The sequence below is a fragment of the Juglans microcarpa x Juglans regia genome, chromosome 6D, assembly GCF_004785595.1.
Source record: "Juglans microcarpa x Juglans regia isolate MS1-56 chromosome 6D, Jm3101_v1.0, whole genome shotgun sequence".
In the NCBI taxonomy this organism is placed as follows: Eukaryota; Viridiplantae; Streptophyta; class Magnoliopsida; order Fagales; family Juglandaceae; genus Juglans; species Juglans microcarpa x Juglans regia.
Window position 1 is genome coordinate 2,334,781 of NC_054604.1, and position 21,105 is coordinate 2,355,885.

The 21,105-nt window shown below is 33.0% G+C and overlaps 1 protein-coding gene across 7 annotated transcripts in view; it reads right to left on the minus strand.

Annotated features, from left to right (window-relative positions):
- The window catches only part of LOC121235103 (protein NBR1 homolog), a 36,446-nt gene extending 24,235 nt beyond the window's left edge, over positions 1-12,211 (minus strand). For 2 of the 7 annotated variants that reach the window (XR_005934513.1, XM_041131346.1), the window contains exons 1-3: positions 11,960-12,144; positions 11,374-11,802; positions 8,685-8,758 (exon numbers count right to left, since the gene is read on the minus strand). Coding sequence is in view for 6 of the 7 variants with exons in the window: in XM_041131346.1 (XP_040987280.1) it covers positions 8,685-8,758; positions 11,374-11,802; positions 11,960-11,980 (524 nt within the window). In the remaining variant the exon portion in view is untranslated. Of the gene's footprint in view, positions 1-8,427; positions 8,759-10,962; positions 11,803-11,959; positions 12,148-12,169 lie in introns of those variants that run through there. The other 5 variants (XM_041131345.1, XM_041131342.1, XM_041131347.1 and 2 more) reach the window with 5 other exon arrangements.
- Positions 12,212-21,105: the final 8,894 nt, after the last annotated feature.

Consider the following 21,105-nt stretch of genomic DNA (forward strand, 5'->3'; position numbering starts at 1 on the left):
GGCTATATCGGCGTCTGTTGCCGAACTCACCCATCGTGTAACTATCCTCAACGTCAAGGTTGATACCTTGACTGAGGAGGTACGGAGTTTGACTTTTGCGGATAACGTTATCATCTGACTGTTGTTTACTACATTCTATCAAATTTTGTATTTTATTTTTAATATTTGTAACGAAAAATATTATTGAATATTTCTATCGTTTTTCAATTTCAATTTTTAATCTTCTTTGATGTTATATTTTTCAACTTTAATACTAAATCACTGCATTTCAAATATATATAAATCAATAATATATATTTATATATTACAAAGTGTGTATATATAAATATATACAATTCAATTTTTTAGACTTGTTCACAAATTATGCACAATAAAAACCACATAATTTTTAAATTAAAGTCATTTAATTTAAATTTACAATGAACGATCGAATGTTATTACTTAACGTTCGAACATTGGTGCAAACATTTTACGTTCGAACGTAAAATTAATAACATTCGAACGGTTGCGCCAAAACATTTTACGTTCAAACGTAAACAGACATAACGTTCGAACGTATATGTAACGTTCGAACGCATATTTCCCATACGTTGGAACGTAAAAAAATCTCATTCTATCTTTAGTGACGGTTTCCAGAAACTGTCACAGAAAATGCCTTTTAGTGACGGTCTAGGGACTGTCACAATTTTCCAACCGTCACTAAAAAGCAATTGTGTTGTAGTGAGTAGAAAAACTCAATTAGTTTAAGAAGAATAAAATTAAACAAATTAAAAAAAATTAAAAAAATTATGGCATGTAGTATGTGGAGATGATGAGTTGCAAAGCTAATATCACTACAACAAATTTGAGATTTTGAGATGAAATTATATAGGGACGAACAAAATTTCATCCCTAAAAGTCATTTTTTAAATTTCGTCCCAAAAAATTGATGACTTTAGAAAATCGTTCGAATAGTATTTTCTGTAATGAATTAAATCGTCTCAAAAATTTTTTTTCCATTCGAACAGAAAAAAATACGTTCGAACAGTAAAATCTTGGCGGGGAAGTAATTTATTATGGCGGGGAAAGTTCACAACCGTTTGAACGATAATTTGTTGTGTTTGAATGGAAAATATTTGGTGGCAAAACCTGGCGGGAAGGTTTCTAAACAGTTCGAACGGAATATATTTAGTTTGAACATATTTAAGCACCACATTTATAAATTCAAAGGTATAATATTAATCTCAGTACGAAACTCAAAATATAAAAAATATATATATCATATATACAAATTCATTAATTAATTTTATGTAATTAATTTAAAAATATTTTAATGATTTCTTTTATGTTAAATAAAATTTTTAGTTAAATAAATATTATCAACTATACACCACATAATATAAATCAATAATTATTCTAGGAAAGACAAAATATTTAATTTACAACTAAAACAAATTATCAAAACACTATATATACTGTCCATAACTATAACAAAAAAAATATATAAATAAAAAATAGAAACTACAGTGTTGCGAGGTCTCTACACACATCATCGACTGCAGCTAATTGTCTCTTTACTTGTGCCAGTCGAGTACAGAGCATGACCTGAGTTGCATTATTGGCATTAATCTCTGTACGTAACTCATTAACCTCTATACGTAACCCAGAGACGCTAGCCATAATCTCTGTACGCAACTCAGACATGGCAGTATGCACTGCATCAATCACTGCTGATGTGTGTATGCCGATCTCAACACACAGTATGTCGGCCATCTCCTCGCGAGTAGATATGCGTGGCCTGTGTAGATATCTCACCAGCTGATACTCCAGTATCTCCCGGCTATGCATCTCTCTGAATATCAACCCTATCAGGAATAGCTCCACGAAAACGAAATCCGTACTCCTTGACAAGGTGGTGCTGTTGATCGGTCCAATCGGCTCCCGGGAAAGCTCAGCAGGCTCTGGCACTACCACCGATATGTAGCAAAAATCAAGTGATGAGGATCCCAAACGGCAGTATATCTATCGTAATGAATCGAGCCTCCGATCGGATCCTCTTAAATATATAACCCACGAGGTCGATCGAAATGCCACGAGAGACCCATATCATAAATCCAACTTGATCCGTGCCAACCTCAGTCTTGTGCTGCCGAGGGTCAATATTGTTGGCGATAATCAAATTCATGATCTTGAAGAAATAAAATAAATCTGCCTACCTAATACTCTTTGTCCCATCGTACACTGGAGCATCTGAACCAACAATCAAGTCTCTGACCTCATGATCAGCAAGTGTATCGATCTCATCTATGTAAACTAGTCCCTCATCCTGAGACATCTCTGCATCACCTAAAAGATCAGACTCTCTAGGCGGCAGGTTTGGATAGGCATCGATAAGCCTAGGAATACCAAGATATGCAGCTGGTCCGTCTGCTGAAAATATAACAGGAGCTCCTCGGACACAGATCTTGTATGCCCCTCTATCATTTGGGTTGGCACCACCGAGTTCTTTATAGAACTTAGTAACGATCTCAATGTAAGAAACGAGCTTCATTCATTCTTCTCGCTGATCTAAGATTGGTAATTCAATGAAACGATGAGAACAATTTAATAAACTAATACAAAGTAAATTGTTCGAAAGTAATATAACGCGTTCGAACTCTAAAATATATGGTTGAATGGACAACTGCAAACCTTTCAAATGTTTTAAAACTGTTTGAACGTCAAGGTTAAATCGTTCGAACACATTCGAACGGAAACCAGATTGAGCTCGGCCATTACTGAGTCAACTCAGAGGCTATAAAAACACCGAAAAATGCATCGATTCCGTGGTTTCTTTGACAAAACACATATTACTCTTCATTTCTAAACATCTTACGGTGGATTTGTGGTGTTTTGAGGTGACTATTGATGAAAAATATAATTTTTTTTAGAGAAAATGAATAAAACCATAAAATAAAAGGTAAAATAAATTTTAAAATGCATACCTTCACTTGGGAGGAGGAGTATTTGACGTATGTGCTGATTACGACGGCAGACGGCAGCGATTGATGGGAGGAAGAGTGTTTGACGTAGGTGCTGATTGTGTTATTTGGCAAGAGAATGAGCAGTTGAACGAGTGCTCCATTTGCCATGAATCAAGATGGACAACTGAGAAGTAGAATGTGCCGTGAAAGGTTGTACGTCACTTTCCATTGATACCTAGATTACAACGGTTATTTATGTCACGTTCAACGGCTGTCGATATGACATAACACTCATCATCTAAAGTCAAGTCAAGAATGATAATGTTTTGTCACATCCTCCAGACTCTCAAGTTTGAAAGGAATTTGACTTTGAACACCTATGGATTGCTGAAGAATTTCGTAATGTTCGACTTGGGTTAGCAATAGATGGATTTAATCCGTTTGGAAACATGAGAACTAGTCATAGTACTTGGCCAGTTGTACTTATGCCGTACAATCTACCACCGTGGAAGTCTATGAAAGATCCATATTTCATGATGAGTTTGCTCATTCCAGGTCCGAGATCACTAGGAAATGATATAGACATACACTTGCGGTCACTGATAGCAGAATTGAAAGATTTGTGGGAGAATAGGGTCTTAACATTTGATTCATCAACAAGTAAGTCGTTCAAGATGCATGCTGCGGTGTTATAGACAATAAATGATTTTTTCACTTATGACAACTTTTCAGATTGGAGCACTAAGGGGAAATTGGCATGTCTAACTTTAACAAACATACCCAATCTGAATGGCTTACGTATGGGAGGAAACTAAGCTTCGTGGGTCATCGTTGATTTTTACCTGATGACCATAGATGGCGTAGAAATGATAGGATGTTTGATGGCAATGTTGAATGGGGGCACCCTTCACCATTATTGCCTGGCGAAGATGTTATTGCACAGTTTGTGGATGTCGAAAGTGCACAGTTTGTGGATGTCGAAAGTAATGATTTGGTAAAAAATAACGGAAGAGAAAACGAAATGCAAATGAGTTGAATTAGACAAAAAAAGTATATTTTTTGAACTCCCCTACTGATCGACGTTAAAATTGCGGCATAGTCTCGATGTTATGCATACTAAAAAAAATATATGCGAGTCCGTGTTAGGATCATTGATGTCAGTTGAAGGTAAAACGAAGGATAATATAAACTCACGAAAATATCTACAGTGGTTGGGAATTAGACCTGAATGCACTTGCAACAAAGTGGTTCGTCTGTTTACATGCCAATTAGGTGGTATACATTGTCAATGAACGAAAAGGGTTACATTTTGTAAGTGGTTGCAGAAGATTAAATTACCGGATGAGTACGCCTCAAATTTAACAAGGTGTGTGCGAACAGATAACTGGACTAAAAAACTATAATTGTCATGTATTTTTACAACGTATCTTGCCTATTGGTATCCGTGGGTTCTTGACCAGAGATGTACAGGTTGCATTAATTAAGCTGAGTGCATTTTTTAAAGATTTATGTGCTAGAAAGTTGAATGTAGAAGTTTTGGATCATATTGAACAGAAAATCACAATTATATTGTGTAAGTTGGAGAGTATTTACCCATCGTCATTCTTTGAGATCATGGTTCACTTAGCCGTTCATTTGTCACATGAGACTCGACTTGCAGGATCAGTCCAGTATAGATGAATGTATCCCATTGAACGGTTTCATAGAAAGTTGGAACGCACAATGGGTAATAAGGCCCATCCAGAAGGATCAATTGCAGAAACATATATTGAAGATGAGTGACATACCTTCTGTTCTAAATACTTCCACGGCGTTAACACAAGGTTTGATCGACCGGAAAGAAACTTTGATGTTGACCAAGTAAGACAACGGAACAGATTTTTTGTATTTTCCCAACAAGTACGTCCACTTGGTGCTCAGCGTGGTTATGATTTGTGTGATAGAGAGTTTGAGAAAGCTCAGTAGTACGTGCTAAATAATTGTCCACAGATAGAGAGCCACTTGAAATAAGTTCAAATTAATTGTTAATTAATCATTGAATTTACTTATTAAACAACTATATGAATATACTTATTGTTGGTAATTTTTAATTTCAGTGATCATATTAACGTGCTAAAAGAACTATGAGTAAATGATATAGACCAGAGACATTAACTGGAGTTCCCGAAATGGTTCGAACAACCGGTAATAATATTAATACAGATGCAATTTTGCACTAACATATTTTAAATAGAGATAATTGTTAACGGTTGAATGGTTATACTTTATTTAATATATAGGTTGTATAAATAAATGCAAGTAATCCGAACGATATATCAGAAGAACTATATGTACTGGCGCGTGGCCCCTTGAGATGCGCTGCTCAATATTCTGCATGTATTTCTCGAGGAAGTAGGTATCACACAATTGATCAAGAACTTTATAGGAAAACACAAAATAATGGTGTCCTTGTTGAAGGGAGTCATGATGGAGACAATGTTGATTTCTATAGAGTCATCATAGATATAATTAGAATGAGATATGTGAGGGAGCTTGTGGTTTATAAATTTAAGTGTGATTGGTGGAATTTAAGCAATCATCGAAGGGGAAAGTGCTAGGATGAATATTCTTTTTAGTATTAATACATCAAAAAAATATATGAAGATGATCATTTTATTTTGGCTTCCCAAGCATCTCAAGTATTCTAGTTAGACGATCCTCAATTAGGAAATCAATGGCAAGTAGTACAAAAGTTTTCTTCTAAAAATATTTATGACGTTATCCCTGAGGCGGAGGGACAAAATGAAGAATAAGGTGATCCCTCTATTCAAGAAGCATATCAAAAAAGTCAACTTGCCTTTAACTTATTTGTGGATTTGAGCCTATGAGATGATCCCATTACATAGAGAAGATATTGAGACTAAAATAGTTGAGACGACAGTTGATCAAAGTGTTGACTCATCTTAAGTATCTACAGATGATGAGAGCGAATCTATAGATAGAACTGATACAGATGATTGATTAGTTTTGTATTTACATTATACAGTATCTCGCAATTATGCCACGAAAGAGGAAGGAAGTTCGCATCCCATCTCCACCTGTTCCTAGCTCTTCATCTGACTCACCATTAGAGACTGACTCTACGGAATAAGGTAAATAGCTAATACTCATTTTTTTAATTAAGATATATGATGATAATTGATATATGGTAAATAACTAATATTATTTTATAGAGATAATAGTACAATCTCATCACGGACGAGGCACTACAAAAGGCGTGACATTGAAAAAATATCGTAAAGTAGGTAAGATTAAGGTTAACATTCTTGACAAACATGCTAAAGGCGAGGGACAATAAGCAGCTTGGCTTGCATCGCATGTGGGTGCTCTTACATGGACTTATGCACCTTTGGCTACGAGTTCATGGCATAAAATCCCGCAAGATGTGAAAGAGCTTATAAATAAGCGTTGTTTGGTACGTAATATTTAAATAATAATTTTTTATTGATATTATTTAATATTTTAAATGATAATATCTTTGTGTATATATTTTTTCAATGATGATTTTGAACTAAATTTTGGTCGGAGAGAGGAGCATAGGACTGTTGAAGAGCTAATGTGTAATGCATTTCGCAAGTATAAGGTGAGGTGTCACGAGCATTACAAGAAGTACGAGAACAAGGAATATGCACGCCAGCATCCTTTTTAGGATGTCCGACCTGAAGAATGGGAAAAACTTTGCGACATGTTTGAGGATCCATCATATAAGGTAAATTAAATGAATTCTTTATGTGTTATATTTGTAATTTTCACTTACTAACTTTTACAACTTCTATGCAGGATCGAAGTTCTATAAACAAAACGAATAGATCGAAATTAAAAATTCATCATCATGCAGACTCAAGATCTTTTCATATCCTCTCTCAAAAATTGGTAATGTATTTTTTTTATTTTTTTATTCTATATAGTTTTTTTTAATATAAACTTTATATCTTAACAATGTCTCTTGTAGAAAGAGTCAGACACCAATTATGATTTAACAAAATTATATGATGTATCACATACTAATAGTAATGAAGAGTGGACTCATCCTGATGCTCGTGAGAATTATGTAAATATTATAATTTCTTTTAATTAACCATATTTAAATTATTGTGTCAATAATAATTTTATATGTTATGTGTAGGATAAAATAGTTTCCCTCCGTGCTGAAGCTGCATTAGATCATAATTCATCAACAAGTAATGTTGTGAAATTTTTACATAAGTTCTAGGTCAATGTTCGGGCTACTTGAGAGGTTTGGGTCGTTGTGTAAAGCCTTCATGCTCTTCATCAACGTCAAGCACTATTGCCATTGCGTTAGAGAATGCAAATTCTAGGATCGAAGAATTGATGGCAAAACAGCAGGAGTTAGAGGCTTAATTGACGAAACAAGCAAACATGGAGATGCGCATAAAACAACAAGAAGATCAACAAAGAGAGATGCAACTCCAAATGCAAGAACAACAAAGACAGATGCAGCTTCAAATGCATATGCTTATGCAACAATTCAGGCCTCCAAACAATTGAATTTTATTAGAAGTGTTTTTGCATATTGAACAATTATATATCATGTACTGATAATTTTATTAGTATTATTAGTATTTTATTTATTTATTTTTGACTTATTAGATTAGTTTTATTTATATTAAACAATTTGTAATGTATTTTTGAAATATAAATATCTATTTGGTTTTAAGTATTGTCCAAGAAAATAATAACCGTTCGAACTCTCATCAATCGTTCGAACATATATAAATTGGACACAACCGTTCGAACATCGCAAGTTAGAGTTGGAACGGTAAAAAATTGCGCGCCGTTCGAACTCGTTCGAACAGAAAATTCACTATTTGTGTTCGATCATCAATTTTTTTGTTCAAAAGTTTCTACATGTGTATTTGGTCGAACGGACTGGTATCGATCGATCGTCCATGAAATACCCGTTCGAACAGTTCCTCATTGTTCGAACATTATTTACAACGTTCGAACGGATTTCTAAGATGAATTAAATCGTCCTAAAAACAAAATCCGTTCGAACAAGATTGAACGGTCTACCTTAATTTCGTCCCAAAAGATATTTTTTGGGACGAATTTGTAATTTTCGTCCCAAAATACCTTTCGAAACAGTTTTATAGGAACGAACTTGGGATAATTTTTTTCGTCCCAAAATATACTTTGGGACAAAATGCCAGTCTTTCGGGACGAAAATTTTTGTTCCAAAAAATCTTATTTATTATAGTGTGTGTGTGTATATATATATATTTATATCATCATGGCATGTTCTATATTTTCGCAACACACTGCTATTGAGTTTCCCTTGGGAAAAAGCAAATCATTACATTACAAATCATTATATATATATATATATATATATATATATAGCATTAACTAATTTGGGTAGGGGTTACTGTTGGACATGTGACTATCTTCTCTTTAATTCAAAAAAATAAAAATAAAAAAAATAGTGCATTAACTAATTATAATAGTAATAGTAATATACCATATGGTAAAGGCCCAAGGGCCTTCAACTTAATCCTTCTTCCCACTGTGAGATCTATTACAGCACGTACGCAGCTTGATATTCATTACTTGATCTGTTGTTTTCTGTCAGCAAGCATAAAACCAAACTCTTGCACGGTTCAATGGCCCTCACCTTCGTACCCGTCGTCATGATCAACATTCTGCGTTGTTGAATCCATACGAGAATGAGTTTGTGAATCCAGATAATTGAGGTAGGTCTGTGCGGTCTTTGATATTAAGTCAACAAGAACTGGATCAGAGACTCCTTTAGAAATTATATCCACCGAAAAATTTGAAAGTGTAGCAGAAGTGCTTCCCGGAGCTGTTGCAGCGCAGATTTTGAAACCTCAGTAACAACACCGGTTTTGATCTTCGGATATGGATGCTGGGTTTGAAGAGAAGTAGGACGTTGGGTAGAAATGCTGCTTCCACCAGATTGAGCATAGGTGTCAACACCTAATTTGTTGTTGCTCAGTTGGACATTGATCTTCACTACTTTCATGCACTGTCTAAACGCATTAGACAGATTATCATCATCAGTAAGTGTTACCACATCACCATCTTCGTCAATATATGTCAAGATAAAGTCAGCATCCTCTAGCTCTTCAACCAGCAGCTCGTGTAGCTCCCGCAGCACCTGCTGATCTGATCAGGCGATTATCATGGGAGGAAATGCAAAGGAGGAGAGCACAAGGCCTTTGTTTCCATTGCAATAATCGTTTTACAGCCGGGCATAGATGCCAAAGACCCCAACTGTTACTCTTGGAAGGACATGCGGGTAACGTGGTATGTGAGGACATCACTGATCAACAGACATTGGAGGCTGACCAAGGAGGAGGTGCAGTGGAATAAATTTGTCGAAAAAAGTTTAGTGCAATGGAAGCATCTTCCAGCCGAAGAGGCAATCTGGGAGCCTACAAAAATGTTGCTAGATATGTTTCCAACTGTGGACCTTGAGGACAAGGATCCACTTAACGGGGGAGTATTGATAGGCAAAGAAAGTCTAAGAGAAACTAAAGCCAAATCCCAAGTATCAAGGATGAGGTTGTTACGTGAAGATCTCCTCGTATGCATGCAGCGTAGATTGGGTCATTACGTGAAGATCTCGTATGTGGTATGCATGCTTCGTAGACTGGGTCATAGGCAGTTAGAGGATGTTTTCTGCATATTTACTTCGTTAGTTGTATACTCTGTTTTCATGTTATTACGTGCATGTCGTGTGTTTCGGTTACTAGCTACTTAGTTGCATATTGTCATTTATTTCGGTAGTTTGTTTGTCATTTATTTCGGTATTCTTGTACATGGCTTTGCTTATTAAAGCAGCCAAAAGTTATCAATGAAAGGCATCAAGAAATCAATTGTTATTCAAACCGTGCGATACTTTCTCATCCGAAGAGAAATAATTCACTTATCATTCTGTGTTGGGACCTATCACATTTTAAGACAATATCTAGTAGTAATCTAATTTTTATATTCAACAGCTCTCAAATTTGTTAAATATGATTTAATTTGATCATTATCTTTTTATTATTCGAGGTTTTAATTTTGTGATTATTATGAAATTTATTTTCTCTCGTGATAATAAAGTAATCATTTTGTATAGATGATTAGGTGCTACACGATTACAATTTTGGATTAGCATAATTACAATTTTAGAGTTTCAAATCCAGGCTGGAACCCAGACCGGTTTAGCTCGGGTTAGACCCGGGCTGGAATTCGTAAGAATCCGGGTTCTAAATCCGGAACCAGGTTTTTTTTTTTTTTTTTTAAATTTATTTTAACCTTCAGTTTGAATGTTTTGTGGATTCTCCTTCGAACAAGTGAGGACGATGATTGTCGGGGTCCCCAACTGCTTGCTTTGACTCTTGATATCATGAAACTTAATTTTGATTACTGCAAATGGAGATGAAAAGGCCTTTGGATGACTTGTTTATGTTGCATTCTTTACATTTGGTCTGGAGTCTACCATAAAACCGAGACATAGGGCGGTTGCGAAGAAGGGGTTAAAATGTTCTCTTGCATGGCTTCTTTAATTGCTCAGATGTGAAGTTTGACGAACGGATGACACTATCAATTTTCTTGTATGCAAGAGCATGTACGTCATGGATATTGTTAATGTGAAAACCAAGGCACAATAACATAAAATCACCAAATTATCTACAGTACAATACAACACAATACAATACAATACATGCATCACACACACACACACATATATAGAGAGAGATCAGAAATTCTACTCATCATCATCACACTACACACCACACATAATTTTTTATTTTTTTTCTCTTACCAAATGTGTAGTATATGGATGATAAGTAAAAGAACTTAATTAGTTTAAGAAAAATAAAATTAAAAAAATTAAAAATAAATAAAAAAATTAAAATAAGTATGGTATGTAGTATGTGAGGATTATAATGAGTAGCAAAACATGGCATGTTCATGTTCTATATTTTCGCGGCACACTGCTATCAAGTTGCCCTTGAGAAAAAGCAAATCATTACATAATTACAAACACCAAGTTTCTACTATATATATATATATATATATATAGTGCATTAACTTATAATAGTAATGGTAATATACCATATGGTAAAGGCCCAAGGGCCTTGAACTTAATCCTTCTTCCCACTGTGAGATCTATTACAGCACGTACGCAGCTTGATATTCATTGGATTTGTTGTTTTCTGTCAGCTAGCGTAAAACCAAACTCTTGCACGGTTCATTGGCACCCACCTTCGTCCCCCTCGTCATGATCAACATTCTGCGTTGTTGAATCCATACGAGAATGTGTTTGTGAATCCAGATAATTGAGGTAGGTCTGTGTGGTCTTTGATATTAAATCAACAAGCACTGGATCAGAGACTGCTGTAGAAATTATATCCTCCGAAATCTTTGAAACTGCTTCATGTAGCAGAAGTGCTTCCCGGAGCTGTTGCAGCACAGATTTTGAAACCTCAGTAACAACACCGGTTTTGATCTTCGGATATGGATGCTGGGTTTGAAGAGAAGTAGGACGTTGGGTAGAAATGCTGCTTCCACCAGATTGAGCATAGGAGTCAACACCTAATTTGTTGTTGCTCAGTTGGACATTGATCTTCACTACTTTCATGCACTGTCTAAACGCATTAGACAGATCATCATCATCAGTAAGTGTTACGACATCACCATCTTCGTCAACATATGTCAAGATAAAGTCAGCATCAGCAGGGATATTAAACATACGATGGATCTTTTCCCTCAATTCAGTCATATCAAGTTCCACTTGTCCGTAGAAATCATAATCTACTTTCATACGCTTGAGAGTATCTCCAAATTTAATCTGTAGAGCCACATGATCAAGAACTAGCATTAAGATGCCGATCGAGACTTTTTATAACACAACAAATTAACCCTCTCACTTTTCCCAACCTGCGTGCTCTCAGTAACCAAATGCAAAACTAATCTAAAAACAGAACAAAAACTTGTAAAAATCGCACCTTGATCATCTTCGTCTCCATTGCTCAGAAACAGCGTCCAAGTGAGCTGCAAAGCAGAAATATTTAATTCCTCGCAACGCCCAACACGCTCTAGCTAGCCCTGAATACAACTAAAAGAAAAGTTAAAATAATAGTCTGGCTTCTTAGCGATTAGAAGGCAGACATAGGATATATAAAAGAACAACATATATAGGGTTGATTTGATTATACCTTCGAAATTAAGAGATCTAAGTCCGAATATCCTTCGCTTTTCCACCAAAAAGGCTCCAATCCAACGATTCTTTAACAACTCCACCCGGCCTAGGCACATAACTTTTATATTCAGAAGCTCTCAAATCTCAAATGTTCATGAAATTATCCTTATCTAATTCAAGATATTTAATTTTGTAATTAATTATCATGACATTTTTCTTGTCTCATATATCCCAATGTGATTTTTCAATAAATAAGGATCTATGATTTATATTCCATGTTCATTTTATTGAGAATCTTCATGCGGTTGAAGTGCTTCCTGAAGCTGTTGTACGGCACAGATTTAATTAAAAACTCAGCAACACCGGTTTTGATATTCGAACATAAATGCTGGACTTGAAGACAACTAATTGAATTTCAAATAGATCATCGAACATATGAGTTAACAGATCCTGATCAAGACTTTCAGGAGGCACTGCCTGATCACCTCAGATAATTTTCATAAAAAAGTGTTACCACAAACATCACCATCATTCTTAATTTGTCAATATATGTAAGGGTAAAGTTAGCATCAACAAGGATATTAAATGAACCAATTAGGATGATCTTTTTCCCTCAAACCAGTGCAGCCATGTCAAAATCCAGTTTCCCATGATAAACATATCTAAGATGCATGCTATATGTTCGTCTTAGGGCTTAATACTCTAAAAAGATTGGTCAAGATTATATTTAGAGTTGAGTTCCTTGAAATTGTTATCAAGCCCGATTCCACGAGTCACCCAAAAATTAAGGTATCAATATGGGACTATATTTAATGCACCTTTTTCATATCCAAAGAACATTTGCCCATAAGGCAAAAGAAATACCGATTTTAGCTTGAAAACTAACCCATGCATTTTGATATTATTATTGTGTTTGTTGATCCGATAAAGAAGCAGCCCAATTACGTTTAGTTCCACTAAACACCACCTCCTCCAGAACTGGAAAGGGCTCAATTGCTTGCTATTTTTTTTTTTTTTTTTAAGTGACTTCATTAATAAAATAAAGTTGCTACAGAAAGTTGACGCATATTACAATTGCTTGCAATAATTACAATATATATTAAAGTTTTGAATACTGTTTCGATGACCGTTTTGATTAAGGTATTAGAAAATAATATTTTGGTATCGGTACCGTTTTGTGATAATCTATATATAGATAAATTAATTATAGATGTATAAATTATATTTTAAAATAACATCAATGCAAGTCTTAAAAAGTTAAAACACATATTTATAAAACTCAATAATACTTCTAAGTTCTCAATCTAACTATTAAAAAAAATAATCACTCTTCTTCATCACGAAAAGAGGAGTAGAGATTTGATTTTCAGTTCTCGAGAAAAGGGGATTAAAAAAAATTAAGAAAATAGTTTTCAAATATGAGAATTTGAGTGAAAATTACGAAAGTATACTAAAAATACAAAAATCCACTAATTTCGGCCGGTACACTGAAACCAGCCGGTATTGACCGAAACGCACTGGTACGACCAGTATTTGACCCGATACGAAACACATACCTTTCTTGTACCAATGACTATCCCGACACAGTAAATATCAATCGTACCGGCTAGTATGACACGATATTTAAAACTCTGGTATACATGGCTAATGCTAAGACACGAAACAATTGCCAGTACAATAATAATAACAATAACAAATTTTTTATTATCTTCACACACCACACTTATTTTTACTTTTTAAAATTTAAGAAAAGAGATATCACTACAAGAAATTTGATTTTTAGGGACGAAATACAAATTTCGTCCTTAAAAGTCATTTTTGGAGACGAAATTCCAAAAATGCCTGAGCAACTAAATTCGTTCGAACGGAACAATATCCATTCGAACAAGATATTTTGTGACAAACAAAATCGTCTCAAAAAAGGAAAACCATTCGAACGAACAAAATAGATTCGAACAAGGAATTAATGTCCGTTCGAACAGTATATAATCTGTTTGAATAATAATATTGGCGGGAAATTAATTTCTTTTTCCCGGAGAAAGTTAATTACCGTTTGAACTTAACTTTCCTTGTTCGAACGGACATTTTTTCAATTAATTTGTTATCATTTTCAAAATATAAAAATGTGTATATATTATATATTATGATTTGCAGTGAGTTAAAATATTTATAAATTCATAAATTAATTTTATGTTATTAACTTCAAAACTTTATAGTGACTACTTTTATGTTAAATTTATATAAATATAACTTTAAAAATAGTATCATTTTTTATATTATCATGAACGACAAGTAAAATGAAAAAAATAAACAAAGTAGTAAACACGAAAAATAAAAACCATACATTAATTACATCTCAAATATATAATGTTCAATACAACATAAAAAAGTAAAATAATAACTAAAATGATCAATGGGTCCTTAGTAGTTCAACATCCTCTTGCAACATTTTAATATATCCTTCCAGATCCCTAAGCTTCTCTATGATAGGCTCAACGAACTCTACAAATAGAGCTTGTACCTGATCCAAAGTAGCTCCAGGAGGCTGTCTCTCAACAGCAACAGCACTACTAGAAGCTGGATCTATGGGAGGATCACTAGGTTGTTATGGTGCAGTTTTTTGCAAGTGCCCATTGCGCTTGCTGAATGTGATCTTGTTAAGGGAAGCTATTTGTGGCGACCTCTGCTCAGTGGCCGACACTGTAACCCCCGATTGGAGTAGAAGGTTAGATATCAGCAGTGCAAATGGTAGACTACCTCCACTGGACAAGCGTGACTCCGAACAAATGTGGAGGAATAAATACAATGCCAGATCAATGGGATCCCCCCATGCTATTCGCAGCAAAAATCTGGCTCAATCAATCCAGAAATCAGTCTTGTGTTTTTTCGGATCAATGTTATAGCCAACAATCAAATTAAGCATTCTGAAAAATGTTATACAATTGACCTGCCGGATCACCTTGCTCCCATCATATGGAGGAGCCAATGGGTCTCACACTAGCTAACGCACCTGATCGTCTGTGAGACCATCATCAGGAAGATCATCATCCTCACTACCATCCGAAGTAGCATCTGAATCTACATTCGGGGCTAGCGTGGAGGATGCGGCAGGTGTGTCGGAATCAGATGGTGTATCCGTTGGTCCCCATGTAGCCGCTGCGGGATATGCATCGACCACGCGCAGGATGTCAATGAACTCAACAATAATGTGAGGAGAGAAATTAATACTCACTCCCCGGACCAATAGGGTGTAGAACAGAGTATCAGCACTAAGTTCTCCCATGGCTCGGTAGAACTCACCGACCATCTCTGGATATGCAGTCCCCCGTTGCTCAAAGATCAATATCCATCTCCGCTTTGTGAAGATGGACTATATGCTTCGTCCCTCCCATGAAAGATCGGAGAAGTCAGACAAAATGACTAGATGCTCGACAAGTATAAGTCTCGTCTCTTGAGCATAAGCTACTCCACTACTTTGGCTGGGCTGATCTCTCGCATGTTTTCTTCTGCTGGATGCCATTGATATACTGTTTAACCATAAGGAAAGTAAGAATATAATTAACCATAATATTTAAATTATATTATTGAAGAATTATAGTATATTGAACTGAATTGAAATAATTCGTTCAAGCGGAACATATTTTGTTCGAACTAGTAAAATCTATTCAAATGGACTGTTCTGTTCATTCGAACGAATTTATTTTGTTCGGACAGAAATAATGTTGTTTGGCAACTGAGCGTTCGAACGGACTAGAGTTAGTTCGAACGAGAAGAAGCCAAACAGCCATGGTTGAGTCGACTCAGCTCTGGACTGAAAAACTTCCTATCTAGATGTTATCCTTTGTTTTAATCGGTAGAAATGATTAAGGAGTGAAGCTCAATCATTTCTACTGATTATTTTGATATTATTTCTACGGAATACACCAAAATGGGTGGATTTCGGATTTGAAATCCATATCCCCCAAACACAACCCATTCGTGCAAAAAACTAAACAATAGAGGTGCAGAGTTGACCCATACCTCTTAGAAGTTCAAATGTGGGGTTGCTACGGTGGTTGAATAGCGGTTTTCACGGCGGAGATAAGGGCGAACTCGGAGGCTCTCAGCAATTACTGGTTCGAATGAGAGAGTTTTGTTTCATTGTATTCAAACTACATCTATAATGACCGTGTCGTCTCGTTCGAACTGGATAAATATTCATTCGAACAGTTATTATATTAATATATTTATAATTATATTACTAATAGTAATATATAATAATACAAATATTACAAAGTACAAAAGTATAAAAAAAACTAATAATAGTATTATAATACTTTTAATTAATATATTTAGTATATTATTTGTAAATATATTTATTCTATTATACTAAGTACATACTAAGTACTTAGTATAATTACAATGGCTTAGTTATATAACTACTATATATAAGTTATGATAACTATACTCATATAGTTTATATAATATTATAACACTAACTATAGTTACTAGTTATATAACTTCAATGTAAGTATTATATATAGTTACTATATAGCTATAGCTATTGTAAGTTATGATAACTATACAAGATAATATAATTAATATAAATATAAATGTAGTAGCTATTAGTTATATAGCTACTACAGTGTAAGTATTATAAGTTATGATAACTATACAAGTTAAAATAATTAATATATATATATAGTAGTTATTAGTTATATAGCTACTATAGTGTAAGTATTATATATAGTTACTATATAGCTATAGCTATTATAAGTTATGACTACTATACAAGTTAATATTATTAATATATATATAGTAGCTATATAGCTACTATAGTGTAAGTATTATAAGTTATGATAACTATACAAGTTAATATAATTAATATATATAGTAGTTATTAGTTATATAGCTATTATGGTGTAAGTATTATATATAGTTACTATATATCTATAGCTATTATAAGTTATGACTACTATACAAGTTAATATTATTAATATATATATAGTAGCTATATTGCTACTACAGTATAAATATTATAAGTTATGATAACTATACAAGTTAATATAATTAATATATATAGTAGTTATTAGTTATATAGTTACTATAGTGTAAGTATTATATATAGTTACTATATATCTATAGCTATTATAAGTTATGACTACTATACAAGTTAATATTATTAATATATATATAGTAGCTATATTGCTACTACAGTATAAATATTATAAGTTATGATAACTATACAAGTTAATATAATTAATATATATATATATAGTAGTTATTAGTTATATAGCTACTATAGTGTAAGTATTATATATAGTTACTATATATCTATAGCTATTATAAGTTATGACAACTATACAAGTTAATATAATTAATATATATATAATAGCTATTAGTTATTTAGCTACTACAATGTAAGTATTATAAGTTATGATAACTATACAAGTGAAAATAATTAATATATATAGTAGTTATTAGTTATATAGCTACTATAGTGTAAGTATTATAAGTCATGATAACTATACAAGTTATCATAAGTACTATAGTTACTATAGTTACTATAGCTACTACAGTGCAAGTATTATAAGTTATGATAACTATACAAGTTATCATAACTATAGTAACTAGTTACTATAGTTACCATAGTTACTAGTTACTATTATAAGTTACTATAACTATACTTATTAGATTTTATATTACAAGGTAGTAAGTTATATAATATATAGTGCAAAATTAGAAGACCAAAAGTATATATATATTAATAAGTACTATATATTAATAGTTAGTATATGGTATAAGTATTATATTAACTATTAGACTTGTAGTACATTATATATTATCAATTATAATATAAAATAGTTGCTATAATATATAGTTATTATACACTATATAATATTAAAATATTTTGTGATTACTTCGAACCCAATAATGTTCCGTTCGAACGGTTGTTATCTCGTGGAATGTGTTTAGAGGGAAACTTCGTGCCAAATAGTCTGAATGTTTGTTTATTCGAACGTGAAAATTTGTCATTCGAACGCACTGGTCGAATAGTGTTAAGAAAATACCCTTTGAGCTGGTCTACATTTGAAGAATATGCCAAGAAATATTCTGATTTGTTAGTTCGAACAACAAAATTGCACGTTCTAACGTTAAATAAATCGCGGCAAATTTGGCGCCTATTCGAAATTTTCGTGTTCGAATGCGTAAATGTCCAGTTCGAACGGGACTTCATCGATTCATATACCTCAACCTCCAGTTCATTTTCACAGTTGATAAAAATTTATTAGAGCACGACAGATGATTTTGTGTGTGAGAGAGTGTTGTGGAGAGAGAGAGGAACAGACTTAGTGAGAGAAGGGATTCTTGAGAGAGAGAGGAGAGGTTTATAAAAGGTATTATTTTTTTTGTTCTATGTTTTTTTGTATTTCGAGTTTCATTAATGTTAGTTTATTGCACATTATTTAGGTTTTCTCATGATATGTATTATGCTTATATAGGTATTGTGGATTGATATTTTTGTTTAGATTGCTTAAATTCGAGGTAATATTTATAATTTTTAGATTTTTGATAATTTATAGTTTTTAATTAATTATGTTAAGATTTTTGGTATAGTTGTGTTTGTACAATCCCATTTAAAATGGGCACTCTGCTAATATACATTTTATGAGATTGTAATTGTGAAAATTATGTTTTGTGGCAAATGTTTTGTCCCTAATATAGTAATTGCTTATATTAATGTATAATACTTATTAAATATATAATTATAAAATAATATAATATAATTATAAAATATTAATGTCTAAAATGAAAATAGAAACTTAAAATATAGATATAACATAGTAATTGTTAATAATTAAATTAATGTATAATACTTAAAAAATATTTAATTACAAAATAAAAATAATATAATATAATTAAAAATATTATGGACTAAAATTAAATTAGAAACTTAAAATATAGATATAACATAGTAATTGTTAATAGTTAAATTAATGTTTAATACTTATAATAAATTTAATTACAAAATAATATAGTATAATTACAAAATATTATGCACTAAAATTAAATTAGAAACTTAAAATATAGATATAACATAGCAATTGTTAATAGTTAAATTAACGTTTAATACTTATAAAAAAATTAATTACAAAACATTATAGTATAATTACAAAATATTATGTACTAAAATTAAATTAGAAACTTAAAATATAGATATAACATAGCAATTGTTCATAGTTAAATTAATGTTTAATACTTATAAAAAATTTAATTAAAAATAACATAGTATAATTACAAAATATTATGCAATAAAATTAAATTAGAAATTTAAAATATAATATAACATAGTAATTGTTAATACTTAAATTAATGTATAATACTTATAAAATATTTATAATATTGGTGATTAGGAATGTAATTTTGCAATATATTTGTGATTTGGAATGTGATTTTATTGTATAATTGTATTAGGAGTTTGACAGTTTTGAATTTTAGGATCATTTTTATATGTATTTCAACCTTAAACACGTTCGAGAGTTGTGGCCAAATATTTTCTTAAAGAATGTTTGGGTACAACTCTTGAATTGTCTAAAGTGGACAGTTTGAGATTCTATCATCTATACGGTAGATATATTCAGTTTAAACTCTTGTGTTACTCAATTAAAATTTTAGTTTGGAGATTCCTTACATTCTTCAGGTATGTCGTCTGTAAGTTTGTCGGCTCATTAATAGGGTTGACGACTTATTGTGACTAGCATACTTGGAGAATTGTAGAGAAATGCTGCTGAAATTTGTACTAACATTAGAGTTTAGGACTGAGTATATATGCGAAATAGATGATAGTTTCTCGAATGGGATATGATCAACTACCTTATAAAAGTTGAATTTTTTTTATAGTGTTTATCCCATGAATTAGGTGTTTTTTTATAGACATTCGACAAGTGTTAAAACATACAATGGATAAAAGTTGGATGCCACTGGGAGATAGACTTGGGCGAGACTATAAGGAGTATGCACAAGGAGTGAAGTTTTTTATAGAGTTTACTCGCATAAGTGTTGACAGTTGAGGATTTATAAGATGTCTGTGCAAAAATCTTAGTTATTATAATTTGGTGGTAGTGGAGGATCATTCATTTGTAAATGGAATTGATCCTAAATACTCACCTTGGGTCTTACATGACGAACCATTTCCCAAAGGAGTTAGATTTAGTAGTCAGACCAATCAGATGGAGGAGGGTAACGACATCGACATAGACGACATTAATGTGGATGATCCTGATGACAGTGATGATAATTAAGAGGATATGACTGAGATGTTAGATGATCTGCGGGAAGGAATATTTGGGATGAGAGATGGAGAAGGAACATCTGCACAATCATTTGAGGGACATGATAATTTTGCAAGACTGTAGGAGGATGCACAAAGAGAATTATATGAGGGGTGCACTCGTCATAGCAAGTTGTCTTTCACAGTGAGGTTGCTTCATATTAAGTCTATTTGTAGTATTTCTGCCAAGGCCATCGACATGTTGCTAGAATTATTTAAAGAGGCTCTTCCTCATGATAACGTAGTACCTCGTAATTTTTATGAAGCGAAGTAATTGAAACGAGGGCTAAGATTTTATTATAATATCATCCACGCTTTTAAAAATGATTATGTTCTCTACAGACAGCAATATGCAGAATTTGACTCTTGCCCAGCATGTTACGAGTCAAGATGGACATCCGATAAACGTAATGTATCCCAAAAAGTGTTAAGACGTTTTCTATTGATTCCTCGACCTCAAAGATTGTTTACGTCCCAGTTGACTGCCAAAGATATGTCTTGGCATCAAACTGAAAGAGACCAAAATGAAAACTTATTCTCGCATCCTGCAGATTCCTTACAATGGAAGAAATTTGACATCGAGTATCCATGGTTTGCTGAAAAACCTCGCAATGTACGTCTTGGGTTAGCAACGGATGGTT